Raw genomic sequence first — 14561 nt, forward strand, 5'->3', positions numbered from 1 at the left:
TTGTCCCATACCCTGACCCTCCAGCTTTCTCAGTTCCTCCTTTTTCCCATGCTCTCCCACCCCATCCCACCCCCTCTACTAGACACGGTTGGGACAAACAGACTCAGAAGCAGCTTTTCATATTTTTGTTTGTTGTTTTTTGGGTGTTCTTTTGTTTGTTTTGCAGGGGGTTTTTTTTGGTTTTTTTGTTGCTGTTTTATGTTGCGCTTTTTTTTTTTTTTTTTAAATAAGAAATTTATTGCAAATATAGAAATTGATTTTCTCCATACAGGAATCTCCGAGTTGAGGAAAAACGATTTCGTGCCATTCAGTTTTAAAACAGGAAAAGAAAATAAAGATTTAAAAATAAAATAATAAAAAAAAAAAAACAAGAGAAAGAAATACAAATCTAAGAGAGGAAAGAAAAGAGAAAAAGAAGAAAAGAGCGTAACTCCAACTCAAATTTGTCCATACACAACCAGGGGGGGTCACAGGGTTGTTACGGAAGGAGGAACACCAAAGAGGCCACGAGGAGCCAGTCCCAGCAGCTGCCTCCCAGGCCCTACCTTACATTCAAGGGCTGATACCCCCGGCTCTGTGCCCGGCAGCTGCCCACCCCTTCCCACCCCCTCGCCCCGGGTTCTGTGCTTGTGGATGGACCAGCAGTACCAGCCCTGGTGGGTCTGGCCTGGCCCAGCCGGCCTCTGCCTCTTCCCACCCAAGGGGAAGGTGGAGAGCAAGGTGGCGGGGGCAGCCACCCAAGAGCAAGGCCTCACAGTGGCGGTGGCGGTCACGGGGGAGGCAAAGGCCAAGCCAAACACGTGAGGATGGGGGGGGAAGGGAAGGCAGAGGGAGGTGGGGGGTTGCAAGGGGAAGAAGGAGGGATTTGACTCCCAGAGGGGCAAGGAGAGAAGGAGGTGCCCACCCCATGGGAGAAGCCGGGCAGAGGCTGCCCTGTCTCCACCTGGGGGCAGAGGTGTGGGTCGGGGCGGCCCTGTGGAGAGCTGCCGTGGTGGGACTGCGTGTGGAGGGGAAGGGAGAGGTCTCCCCGTGGCACGCAGCAGAGGGAAGTTGAGGGGAGGCAGACCGAGGATGCCTCTCACAGTACAAGGCCAAAGCGGCTGGAAGGACGGGGTGCGGGAGTGCTTGCGTGTGTAGGGGGGAGGCAACAAACCCTCCCCTCTGCCCCTTCTTTGGGGAAAGACCCAAAAACATCGGTCTCGCTCAGGGTGGGCAGGGGGCAACTGAGGTGGGGCAGGTTCCACCAGCCCTACAAGAGACCCCCATCACCCAGTGAGAGGGTGGCACTCAGCATCTGTCCCCACACCAAGCCACCCTGAAGATGCTCCCTCCTGCTCCGATGGTGGGACAACAGCAGGTTGGGTCCAGCGAGATGTGGCTCCATGCGGATCTTCCTGTGTGCAGCTTGTGCTGAAGGAGATGGTGGTGGTGGAAGGGGTGTTCTCCAGGCTCCCGGAAACCATGTGTCCTTCCAGACGCAGCTGAGCTTTCTGGTCAGCAACAAGCATGGAAAACGTGCCTTCAGGGACCCCGGGTCCAGCTCCTGCCCGTGTGGCAGCTGCTCACTCTGTAGCACTGAGTTCAGCCCTACAGAGAGGGGCCACAGCTTATCATGAAGTTTGCCCATTTTTTTTTTTCTTCAGGCACTACTGACTTCCCACCTCCCCTCAGAGAGCCTCCTCCCCAGCACTCAGCCCTTTCTCTCTCATCCCTTTTTTTCTTTACTATCCCGTATTTCCTGTTGTGGCTCATCTTGTTCCCTGGTCCTTCCAGCCTGTCCCTCTTCTCCACCCTCCCCATCCTCCTCCATCTGTCTCCTCCTTGCCTCTCCATTCCTTCTTCCCACCACACCCTCCTCACCCCTGCTGTGTCTACCCCTTCTCTTCCTTCCTCAGCTCCTTTTCCCCCTTCTCTCCTGCATCTCTCCCTTCTTCCCCCAAGCCTGCCTGGCAGAGCCTCCTCCAGGAAGACAGGCTGATTAGCATTGCAAACACACAGAGGCCTCCTCAGCCCGACATAAATCTTCATTTGTCAGTCATGAATATTTCACACCTGCCTCGGGAGGGATTTATTCAGCATGGAAGAATGGGGAGGGGGAGAGGGGAATGTGGCACCGCAGCATAAGCTGGAGCAGCATCAACTGGGATGGGGTAGAGCTGTGCCCCATAGGAACAAGACACCTAGGGTCTCACCTTTGCTCTTCTGGGTGCAGGAACCCAGCCCAGGCTCCCTCTCCCTGAGACTGCTCTTGTGGGATCAGAACCCAACCTCATTCCCTCACCATCTGTACTTGCCAGTGGGGTGAACTAAATCTCTACTTTCCCTGTCAAGATTCACCAACTCAAAAATAAAGTGTGAAAGGGGCTGGTTCTGATTCTGCCCAATGGGTCCACTTTGCCCTGGGAGAAGGCAAGGGTGAGAGGGATTCTTGCCAAACCCAATCCACAGAGGGCTCAGAATCTTCAGGCAGTCTCTCCATGCTTTTCCATCACAGAAGCCTTAAAGGTTTCATCATGCCCTGCCCTCTGCCAGGGCCACCCACAGGAGAGGAGGGGTAAACGAGGCCTAATTCACAGCTCCCTGCAATCAATGAGAGGAAAATGGTGGGAGGTCTTCTAATGATTGCAACCAGCTCCACATGAAGATTTCCCTGTATCAGAGGTTTCCCTGCATCTGAAGCACTCCTTGCTCCTCCAAGAATAGCCTTGCTTGTAGATTTGGGGAAAGAGCAATCAGGGCATGGGGATGGTAGTGACCATTTTTCTGACGAGATTTAGCTTGATGGGCCTCACTCCTGTTTGTTTCTAAAAAAGTAGAAGAAATTTTGACCACTAGAAAGAGCAGGCCTTTGGTATGTAACACATGCCCCTTCACGCACATTACCTTGAAAAGCAGCTGAGAGACCCCATTTGGGGCCAGGGGAAGGGGACACTGCAAAGAAGAAGAAAATTGTTTTGTGGGACTGATTGGGTTGGGTTCTCTTTGGGGTTGTGTTCATTCCCCAGCTAGTAGGCGTCTCTCATAAAATCACATCAGGGATAAAGGAAAGGAGTAAGGAAAACGGGGACAGGAGAGACGTTGGGGGAGGAGGTTAAATTCCAACAAACTGGCACATACACAACAGGTGTTTGCTCAGAAAAATACAGTAAAATCATCATGCAAATAGAACGTTAAATCTGCTTTCCTCTGACAGGGCTGGCATCACTTTGCAAGCCCTTGTCCCTGGGGAGGAAGCAGGACAAGGAAGAAGGGAGGAGGAAGGAAGGTGGGACACTTTGTTCCCCTTCCTTGCCCTCTTCCTCCCACAGAACAGTCCATCTTGTGCAAACTTCACCCACTGGTTTGGAGTGGGAGGCTACAGTTGGAAGAGAGAGAAATGGCTTGTCCCTCCTACCCAGCCTTACCTCCACCACAGGCAAAAGAAGGGCCTGATGATAGCAGTGTCCGGAGCCTTTCTTTTCTGCCTCATTGAGGTGATAGGAATAGGAAGCAGAAACCATTACAGGTTAATGCTTCCCCCAGAAGTATAGACTAAGCAGAACTGATTACAAGACCATACAGCAGAGAAGCACAGGGAGGGAAGAGGTGTGGAGAGGAACAGGGCTCCATCGCCCTGTGCCTGTCATCTCCCTTTTCCTGTCCATTTCTGTGCCCCAGACATTAGTCTTCCCTGCTTGGATGGCTGGAAGACCACTGGTCCTGCTCCATGTGGTAGCTGGAGAGGTCTCTGCTGTGCCTACCTGTCTTGATTTGCTGCATTGTCCCAGCATGGAGGACACCTGGCAGCAGTGATGAGACTTTCCTTTATCCTCCTGCACATACGCACACACATGTACACACACACATGGGCACACACATGCTTCCCTCTGGGCATGAATATTGCTGGATTCCAGGCAAAATGACTGTGGGGAAGCAGGGATCAGGGCCTGGCTTGGCATTTTTACCATCAGGCATCCCTATAAGGAAGGAACCTTGAGGATCTTCACATGTTTAGACCTTGGACATCTTTCCTCTCTTTTTGTTGTTGTTGTTGATTTTTTGTTTGTTTGTTTGGTTGGTTTTTGTTGGTTTTGTTTTGGGGTTTTTTTGTGTACCAGGCTCTGTCGACTGCTACTCCTCACTTGCAGAAGATGAAGTCATGTCACTGGTGGCATGGAAACCAGCTCTCACAGCTGGCAGTGCTACTACCTGGCAGATAACTGGCAGATTCTCTGCAGGCAGCATGTAAATGCCTCCCAGAGAAGCTCCTACACCCCCATCTTTCTCCCAGACCTCCCAAAAAACCACTAGAGGTTCTGAGAAGAACCTCAGAAAGGAAACAGCCACTAAAGAAAGGCCAACACAACACAACACAGGCTGTCATCCTGATGGAGGTTAATGATTGTCAAGAATTTGGATGTGCAGCTCATGGAGAGGAGGCCCTCTGTGCTGCATAAAGATGCACTCAGCAGACCCCTGCCTGACAAAAAAACGTTGGGGGAAAGGATGCCAAAATTGTGCTTTGCTGGGGTGCTCAGGGATGAGAGGAAATGAAGACAACAGCAGGCTCATTCCCAACTCCGTGTCAGATCTTATATCCAAGGCACAGAGGCTGGGTCCTAGGAAGTGAAACCAGGCTTTAGTCAAGACATTATAATATCCCTAGGAAATGTTTCTCACAGCTAACTGTGAGGATGCTGAGGATTTAGGAGGTGATAAGTTCCTCTGATACTCATGAGGACCTCTAAGTGTTGAAAGGAACACTACCGTCCAGATGCTGTATCCATTTCTATACCTGCACACACAGTGTGCCTGCACACACAATGGGAGCTTCTCCTGGAGCCACCCCTCTTGGGCTGTTCCCAGGTCCCATTCTCACATCCTTTTAGTGCCCACTTCTCCTGCCTTCATCCTTGGCTGTCTTCTGTCCCATGACAGAATGTCATGGTAAGGGAGACTTGAACAGAGAGTATCAAAACTGCAGAAGGGCAGCCTGAACGTAGATGTGTTTGGTGGGGAGAACCTCTGATCTTTGACACTTGTTGAGACATAAGAACCCTTTACACTTCTGAGAGACCAGACCTTCCTGCCTTTTCCTCCATCAATTCTTAAGGACCTGGCTTGCCATTCCGAAGGGCACATTCATACCCCTCCACCAGCTGGCAAAAAAATGGTTCTGAGGAGGCCTGGAGAGGGCATGTCACTCCAGAATTGCTGGTGTTCATCAGCAACAACGTGGCAGGACCAGGTAAGGATGAAAAAGCAGCAAAGACACAGAGCCTGCTGTATGGCAGGTGCTACGTCCCTTGGTCCTTCACACCTCCTCTTCTTCCTCTGAGGAAGATGGAGGTTCAGGATATATCTAGTCAGAAAGTACATGCCCAGGGAGCCTTAAAAGAGAAGGAAAGGGAAGGGCAAAGAAAAAGAAGAGAGAGAACTTCTTCCAGTAAATCCCACCTATCTTGGAAGGGGATGGGAGAGAAAGAAAAGCCTCCACTGCCACAGGAAATGAGGGAAAAATAGTGACAAAACAATTTTTTAAAGTAGGTGTATCAGGTGGACAGAGAAGCTTTCTAAACCAAAGTCCTCCCCTCCCACCCAAAAGGAACAGAAAGAGCAAGAGTTCACAGCTGAGTTTCATGCCCAGTGAGCGTCCATCCCTGCCTTTCCCCTGCCACTGCTGCCACCCCCCTCCTGGGCCATTGCCACCCACCCACACTCCAGTGTTGTTACCACAGTGTCAGAGCAGGACGCTCCTCACAACCATCTGCAGGCAGAACAATGGTCCCCGTAACACAGTAGAGACAATTCGGTGTGTGTATGTGTGTCTGTGTGTGTGACAGTTTTTTGCTGTAAACTTTTAAGAAACCATTTTTGTCAGTTTTGTATTTGTTGGGAGTATTTTGTTGTTGGTTTATTTTTCACAGTCAAATGGCATTTTTTTTTATTTTTTTTTTTTTTCCTGGTTGTTGAGGTTGGGTCTTGTTTTATATTGTTTCCTTGGAAAGAGCAAGGGGGAGTCACAGCTTCTGCTGAGCAGAGACTCCTTTCCAGTAATCCAGGATGTCATGCAGATCCTCGTCCTTGGCAAACTGAACTTTCTTCCGCAGGGCATGCCCAGCCGCCATGTAAACCTCCTCCCTGTGGTGCTTCTTGTAAGGCCGGAATCGCTCCCAGATCTTGTGGGTGCTCTCTGATGAGTACTCAGGGCTGGAGGAGTAGCCCGAGAAGTAGTGTCTGGGGGAGAGCTGGGAATACGTGGAGTCTCGCTTGGACCGGGAGAGCGGCTTGAGGAATGAGACCCGCTGGCTCAAAGTGTCAGCATTTTCCTCGTAGTACAGGGCCGGGAAGGAGTGACGGTGCTCACTGCAATGGTAAGGAGGCTTAACCTCCAAGTGGTGGATGGCGCCCGGGGACACCAAGGGAAGACGATCCAAAGGGCTGTTGAGCGGGCTGCCCTTCTCAATGTATTTGGAGTCAGACTTGCTGAGCGGTGGGTGGTCAGGCACATCCAAGCTGAAGACCTTGGCACTCTTGATGGAACCACTAGAGGAGACACTGCAGGTCTTTCTGGCCACGGCAGCATCAGCACTGAGCTGGCGCTGCAGGGGGTGGTGGGAGCTTTCCTTGTAGGGTGGGGAAAGAAAGCTGGGCCGCTCTAGCCCACCCGAGGAACTGGCTGGGATAGACTGGCACTCAAAGGCCATGTCTGAGTCAACGCCAGTTCCACCACCCAGGAAGGAGGCTGTGTCCAGCTTGAGGGCATCAATGCAGTTGTTGATGATCTGGTTGACCTTGTCCACCTCCTTGGCTATAGTAGAGATCTCAGCAGCTGAGCCTTGCCCATTGTCAAGCTCCCTCAGGTCCTCATCCCTCTGGGTTCGTTCCAGCCCATCCCCACCACCAGTCCGCACCTCAATGTAGTTACCTTTAGTGGTGACTTTAGGAGTCTCCAACCCAGCATCCATTGACTTTGATGGGGGCAACTTCTCCCCAATCATGGAAGGGATGGAGGACATCCGTGAGACAGGGATGACTGGTGGCTCACCTAGCTTCTGGGAAGGGTGGACCATCATACTGGTATCAATATCTGATCCATAACGCATTTCCAGGATGGTCTTTTTGACATTGAGGGACTTCTGTTTTTCCTCCTGCATCCTCCGCTTCCGCAGACAGTAGTACACCACCCCCAGGACAATGACCATCCCAAAGAGGCAGCCCAGGGTGGTCATGATATAGTGTGTGGTGGTGGAAGTACTGGAAATAGGGTCCTCCCTGCCTTTGCTCCGGGTTGCAAAGGTCAGGCAAGTGTGGTTGTAGCGCCTGTTATTGCGGATGGAGGCCACACAGAAAGTATAATCAGTGTGGGCCTTCAGCTTGTTGACAGTGACATATTCCTTCTTGCTCTTCAGTGTGGCTATGTCAGAAACATAGCTGTTGTTGTATTGGACCAGCACATACATCTTACTGTAGGGCATGGGGATGGTTACCATCAGGATAGCTGAGGTGATGGTGACATCATGGAGCTTGATGCTGGGACTGAAGGAGGAGTCAGTGGTGGAGGAGGCTGGAGGCTTGACCGAGAGGAAATCCCCGGGGCTGATGGCTGAGCCTTCATCCAGGTCTCGCTGGGAGTCAGGAGTATAAGGGGTGGGGTTGACCCTAGAGAGTGACGGGATGGTGCCACCTCTGCACATGGACTGGAAGATGGTGATGGCATTGCGGTTGTGGTGAGGCCGAGGTACCAGGAGTGGGTACCCAGCGAACTCCCGAGGAGTCTCACACTGGAGCCGGTCATAGTTCTTGGTGACATTGTTGAAAAGTGCCAACCAGTTAAGAAAGCTGTAGAGGCTACAGTCACAGTTGAAAGGGTTACCGGCCAGCTCACACACCATCAGATTGCTCAGGCTTGTGAAAGTGTTTCCCTCCAGGCGGCTGAGGCGGTTAGATGACAGGTCAATGCTAATCAAGCTGGGGCACTCGGAGAAGGCAGTAGGGGTGACCAGCTCAATTAGGTTGTGCTGCACAAAGAGGAATTGGAGACGAGCCATGCCCCGCAACATGCCCTCTGTCAGGTTGGTGAGTTTGTTGTAGCCCAGCTGTAAGACCTGGAGGTTTGACTGGCCCATGAAAGCCCCATCTTCAATATAGGAGATCTCGTTCTTGGTCAGGTTCAAATCAGTCAGGTTTCCGAAGCGGTTGAGGGAGGAATACAGCACCACTTTGAGCTTATTCTCGTTGAGACGCAAGTCGTGCACCGTACTGTTGATATGCTGGGGGATGGTCTCATAGGGGGGCTGGTTCTGGCTGCAGATGGCCAGCCACACATAACCTTTGTCCCCCTCGATCAGCCAGCAGTCGCCTCGCACGGTGCCAGGGGAAAACAAGCAGAGCAGGGCAGCTGCCCACAACCCCAGGCACATCGTGGTCTGCAGTCGTGCCCTCATCGGGATGAAAAAGAAAACAACAAAAAAAAGCAACTCCAAAATTCAGGACCACGGCAAACGGAAAATAAAGGGCAGAGGGAGGAGAAAGGAGTGGTAACGGGGGGGGTTAGCAATGGAAGGGCATGAGCACCCCAGTCCTACTGAGTGCCGTCACCATTATTTCTTTTTGCCCTCTAGGTCAAGGCAGGAGCATGGAGCAAGGGGGACACGTGCAATACGCTTTCAAGACACCCAAAAGCTATCACCATGGGTGATTGGTCTGGAAGGGAACAACTTTGTGCTTCTTTTCTAAACAAAAATACAGACCAAGGATAACGAAACTTCTTTGATGCTCACGAGCGACTCACCCACCTTTTCCACTTTCCTCCCTCCCACCCACCCCCACCCACACCAAACCCACCCCAAAACAAACCCAAGTCCTCCTCCCTCTAATCTTCCCCCACCCCTCCACGGTGTGATTTGAAAGAACAAGGCAGGGCTGCCTCCTCTCTTGCTCACGCTCCCTCGGTTCCTCCTCCTTCTCTTCCTTTTCTCCCGGGTTCCCTCTGAGAAGCTTCAGAACTTCGGATCAGACATGCCGAAAACAAAAATACAGAGAGGGAAAGAGCAAGTGTGCACGAGAGAGATCCATCTGTCACTGGAATCTGGAAAAGAAAGCACACAGGAGACAAGAAGAGGCATCAGTTGGCGGGGTCTTTGAGACAGAAGTACGGGCAGCAAGGTGCCATGAGAAAAGGGAGATGGGGAAGAGACACCATTATGGGGGATGCAAGCAAGAGAGGAGTGGTAGTGCCTGCCATGCTGATAAGCCTTTGAGAAGGGAACCCTCACGACAGAAAATCTTGAATCAGGGCTATGCAGAAGGGTACCCAGGCTGCCTTAAGTAATATGATCACAGTCAGGGACCTGAGGGGAGGCAGCAGCAGGTTAGGAGGGGAAAGGCAGGGAGGGTGGGAAACATACTGCTGTTATTATGGGCAGTTCAAAACAACTAGTGGAAAAACAAAGGCAAGCCCCAAGCACAGCCAAAGCCATGGATTTTCAGCTGCCTGAAAATGATGTAAGCAAAATGCATGAAGCAGGGAAAATGAAGACAAGACTCCCCAACTGAAAAAAACACAAAAACCCTTCTTTGTTTGTTTGTTTGTTTCCTTGATGCAAGAGGGATAAATAATTCAAGCCATGTGTAACCACTTGTCCTTTAGAAATTGTTCCTGTCTCTTAGTGCAGGGACAAGACCTGAGGTGATCCAGCCCAGTTTGAGCATGCTGGGGGGAGCAGGGTGCTGGCAGCGTGTCAAATATCAGCCTCCAGTCTCTCACCCAGCAGTGCCAGCAGTCCTGAGCTGGAGGACATCACCCACCCACCTACCCCCCACCAAAGAGAGGTGCACAGACTCAATCTTCCTGTTTTGCCACCTCTCCTTGAGGGCTATGAACACTGCCCCTTTGTGGGAAAGGACACCTTGCAGGAATCTAGGGAAAAGTGACATTTGCTTCAATGTATTTCTGAGCTCTAGGCAAGCTCCTGGTCCTGACTGAGAAGGGCGGCCTGGAGCACCCTTCCCCCTGGCTATGGCTTCAACCTTCAACCCTGCTCCCACTGTGCTGAGACAGGAGCCTGGCAGGGGTGTCCTCAGGCAGTGCAGAGGAAATAATTTCATATAGCAGAAAAAAAGTGGGGGTGCTGCACTCTTTGGTTTTCCTTTTTTTTTCTTTTTTTTCAATTTTGATGAGAAATAAATCAATAAAAAACAGAGAAAAGGATTCTTAGCTAATGAAAAATAAAAATCCCTTCTTTCCCCCCCCCCTCCCTTTTATTTCCTGGAGGAAGCTGCTCACTAAAGATACCACTGAAGCCTTTGCTGCAAAAGCTGAACCAATTTCTAGCACAGAGACACAAAGGGCAGAAATAAAATGAAGGAAGATAAATGAAGGAAGAGTGAACCCTTGAGGAACAAGGCTTACGTCTTTGGAGAAATCTGAGCTGATTTGGGTCTGTGGAATTACCAGGCCAGCTGGATTAAGGGATCAGAGATAGTGTCACAGAGAAACACTTAAATATTCAATAATCCAAAATGTAAAGCCAAGATGAAGAAGGGGAGGGGGAGAAGAGCTAAACCAATGAAAAAGACGGAGAGAAAGCCTCTGTTCCCCAGAGCTCATTGACTGAGGCCACCAAACTCATGTCATTTATGGTGGTCATATGATGGCCTCCAGCTGCTGCCTCCACTTTACATCAGCCAGCACTGAAGCAGAAGGCAGAGGTTTTTACAGTCTGTTGCTTTGTTTCTCAACCTTATAATCCAATGAGAAATAATTTCCTGACACAGCCTACCCAGATGCACCAGATAGGAGGCACATCTGGCTCTCCACAAGCTGGGACACACAGACCTCTTATTTTCTTCAGCATCAGTCCCCTGCCTTGTCCCACCTTTTCCAGAGGTAACTCCATGCCGAGATACATCCAATGCCCCAAACTATCTCTGTTCTTTTTCCTTCCCCTCTAATGAGCCTTCACTTTGTCCAGCCTCTTCCATCAAACAATAGGGTGGCAGATACTATCAGTTTTTTCACACACTGGTGTCTACAGCATATCCACCCCTGAAAAGGATGGGGCAGCTCCTGAGCAAGGAATAAAAAGCTTTGCCCATATTTCTCTGTCCGGCATTGTGGCTTTCTCCTCTTATCAAACACCCTGTACGATATCCAACTCCATACAGGAACATCTCAGTCTCATTCATGTGACCCCTTCTGGTGGTGCAGGCTGCACCAAATGCTGTGCTGAAGCCATCATTGCCTGCTCTGTCTTGTTGGGGATGCAAAGGGAGAAACTGAGGCCAGGGCCACGTTCCTCTGCAATTCCCAGCAATTCCTAAGCACCCCCATCCCACTCAGGGATCTGCTCTCATGAAGCAGAAAAAGGGCTTAGGAGGGGACATGTCCTAGCAGCCTGAAAAGGGAAGAGATGGCTGGGCTAGGGGGAGGATAGAAATGAAGACAGTGTTTATCCTTGCTATGTGTCAAAAACAAGGGGACCATGCAGAGATCTTTTTCACACCCATCTACCACTGTGGCTGTGCAACCACAGGCCAAAGGAAGAGACAAACTATTCCTAAAGCCAAACTCATTGGTCTCCTCATATCTCCAAGGGGGTTATATACAAGAAATACAGGCTTCTCCTAGCAGCTCCTCTCCATCCTCTGTCACAATGGTTTTAAGAGCCCTGAGGCCAGTCCAGTCTGTGGCCTCCTCCTCCTGCCCATGGCCCAGGGCTGCATTTCAGCTCAGTATCAGTGCTGTCAGTCCCTACCACAGCAATGTCATCAGACATCACCACAGCCCTGCCCTGTCCTTGAGGGAGCAGCTGCTCCCTGACCCTGGCTATTCACAGGCCCTCCTTCAACTCTTGAGAGATAAATGAATATAAACTAGATAGCACTGGAGTCCAAGGATGTGACACTGTTCTTTCTGCTGGCCTGAAGGGTTCTGGCACTGGAGCTGGCTGTCTCTCCCCCTTGCTTCTCAGGAACAGAGAAAGAAAATGCAGGGATGAAGGGATGCAGGGTGTCTCCAACTCCCTCGGAGAACCAAGGAAGGGGGAAGAACAACTTGTGGAGGGTGTGATTTGGAGGGAGGCTTAGATGATGGAGGGAGGCCTCCCTCCTTGGAGGGATGGAGGTTAGAGATGAGGGGGAAAGCTGGGACACAGAATATGTTTTATAGGACAGATGTAAGGTCACCACCCCATGTGTTGGGCCTACTTGGCTGTAGGGTTCCAACACTCTTCAGTGTAACCCAAGATAGCTCTTACAATGTGCCCTTGGGTCTCGGCCACCCTCATGTATGTGAGAGCATCAAGGCACAGTAGTGGCATTGTGCCCATGAAGGGCTGTACCCTCCTTGTCTGGCACAAAGTGAACCGACAGCTCTGAGCTCCCAAGGATTTTCCCTAATTTATTCACTACTTCATGGATGCCTCAATGTTATTGGCATTTCTTTGCACCAGAGTGGATAAGAGTAGAAGGCCACAGGGATACTTCCCCTGTTCAGAGGAGAAAGCAGAGAGGGCAAAATACAGGAAAGAGAGCCCCAAATCTGAATCAGGAGATTGATGTCCTGACAGCCACAGAGAACTCTTTGGCTCAAGGATTAAGGTGGCACAGTGGATGACACAGAAGTATGGTCACTAGTTAGACAACCAGATATGAACACAGGTTAAAATACAGCCACTGGAAGTGTAGACAGGGTTGATATGGGGGACAGAAAAAAGCTGTGGGCCTGAGGTGGTGAAAGGACCGTGACAGAGGAAGAATACAAGGTTTAGGGGTCATGGTGTGAAAAGGCAGCTACAAAAGCCACACACGAAAGCACAGTAAAGAAGCAATTTGGGCCTGAAATCTTGACCTTGTCAACCTTGTCCTCCAGGGGCCAGCACTTAAAAGCCAGCACTTAATTCTACCATTGCTTAAATGGTGCTAAGAGACTCCCACTCTAAATGCATCCATTAAAGACCTGCCAAACATTCTTGGCTCCTCTGGGGACACCCCAAAACCAGGCCAAAGCTCCTGCTGCTTTCTTATGTTTTGTGCTACAGCTGGGCATCATCTCTCTTCTTGGCTCCATGTGCTGCCTACTCCTGGTAGCCCTCAGGCTACAAGCACCATCTCCAAGGTGCTCTGGCTCCCATGTCTTGGCTTCAAGGTCTTTCCATGATTTCTCTAACCACCTTCCAAAAAAAGGGGAACTGCCTTTCCCTGGGGCACCTGACACTAACAGTTGATATTGATGTTTTTCTGGATAGGACTCTTCACAGCTGCTGGATAATTTCTGCAAAACACACTGGTAAGATCTCAGCATCTCTGAGGCCCATCCCAATGTTACATTTGTTTGAAATTGCCCCTGTGGCTTCAAAAGATCTAGGAGACGGAGATACCAGCTTAGGCAAAAAAAAACATAAAAAGAGGGGGTGGGATGGAAAGCTATAGAGCCACCCTAGAAATTCATGCAGTAAAAGAGGGCTGAAATATGCTGCTGAAGGACTACCCCAAGGACACGCTGCTCCACTGTCCTGCCCTTTGACCACTTTGAAGCATGGAAAGAGTTTGGGTGTTAACCTGAAGTTACCTGCTGCCATACACGTGCACCTAGGTTCAAGCAAATGCAGAGCCAGTGACTCCAAACCTTTGCTGTGCCAAAGAGCTTAAAGACTCACCATGAAAAACATCATCACAATGCTGTACATAAAACCTCTGCTCTCCCATCACGCCTCCCCAACAGTGATTAGATGCCTAATTTGTTAGGCAGCAAGAAAGAGAGAATGAGAAAGCTCAGGGGAGGAAAATGAAGCAGCCCAGAAGCATGAAAGAAAAGAGAGTGCTTTAGAAGCATAAATCTTATTTTAAAGTGATAAATACTGGCAGAAAGGTCTTTCATATGCCAGTGGTTCCCTGGCAGGCCAGAGAGGCACCTTTGTTTTCTGAAGTGAAATGGTTACCTTTTATATTAATATGATTATTGAAGATTAAGGGGGATTTGCATCAAGCCAGCTCCACCCAGACAGCCCACAGGAGTGTGTGCATGGGGGTAAGCTTGGGTAACAGCCTTCTCGAAGTAGACAAGAGGATGTCAAGAGATTACAGGTTCCATAAAAAGTATCAGTGGCGACATCAGGGAAGAAGACGGCCTGGGAAACATCCTTCCTTTTGGTATCATTCCATGAGCCCAGACATGAAGCAGTGGAAGGGCTTAGAAATAATTCCTGTTGGCAATGTAGAGGGAGAGTGGGCTCTGTGTCACTCTAGGGCTGTGCCAGAGGGAACTAAGCAGCAAGACTGGCTCTGCCCATGTGTGTGCATGGGTGTGAGTCACCGGAGAGAAAGGAGTGCCAGTGATGGTTTTGGGGGTGTGAGGTGGAGGGGGAGTACATGAGAAGGAGTTGTTGTCAATGATGGGGAGTGTGTGCAGGTTGTGTGTGTGTGTGTGGGTTCATCACTCTGCGAAGTGGAGAATGAGTGCTGGCTCCTGGCGGGGGAGGAATTGCCATGGGGAACTGGGCAAAGAGCTGCTTGTGAGTGTACACGTGTGAGCACGTGTGTTTGCATGAAGCAGTCACTGTGAAGGAAGGGGTGGGAGT

The 14561-nt window shown here is 50.4% G+C and overlaps 1 protein-coding gene and 1 long non-coding RNA gene across 3 annotated transcripts in view; both read right to left on the minus strand.

Annotated features, from left to right (window-relative positions):
- Positions 1-207: 207 nt before the first annotated feature.
- Positions 208-8798, minus strand: ELFN2 (extracellular leucine rich repeat and fibronectin type III domain containing 2). Its single transcript, XM_071730040.1, has one exon. The coding sequence runs from the start codon at positions 8424-8426 to the stop codon at positions 6000-6002; it is 2427 nt and encodes an 808-aa protein (XP_071586141.1). The 5' UTR covers positions 8427-8798; the 3' UTR covers positions 208-5999.
- A 29-nt stretch (positions 8799-8827) lies between these two features.
- LOC139789464 (uncharacterized) overlaps positions 8828-14561 on the minus strand; it is a 57633-nt gene continuing 51899 nt past the window's right edge. For both annotated transcript variants that reach the window (XR_011723176.1, XR_011723175.1), the window contains one exon: positions 8828-9070. This is a non-coding gene — a long non-coding RNA (uncharacterized lncRNA). The remainder of the gene's footprint in view (positions 9071-14561) is intronic.

This window comes from Heliangelus exortis, chromosome 1 (assembly GCF_036169615.1).
Source record: "Heliangelus exortis chromosome 1, bHelExo1.hap1, whole genome shotgun sequence".
NCBI lineage: Eukaryota > Metazoa > Chordata > Aves > Apodiformes > Trochilidae > Heliangelus > Heliangelus exortis.

Bases quoted from the DNA above. Each gene is read 5' to 3' on its own strand.
- ELFN2 (XM_071730040.1), bottom strand. From the start codon at position 8,426: ATGAGGGCACGACTGCAGACCACGATGTGCCTGGGGTTGTGGGCAGCT.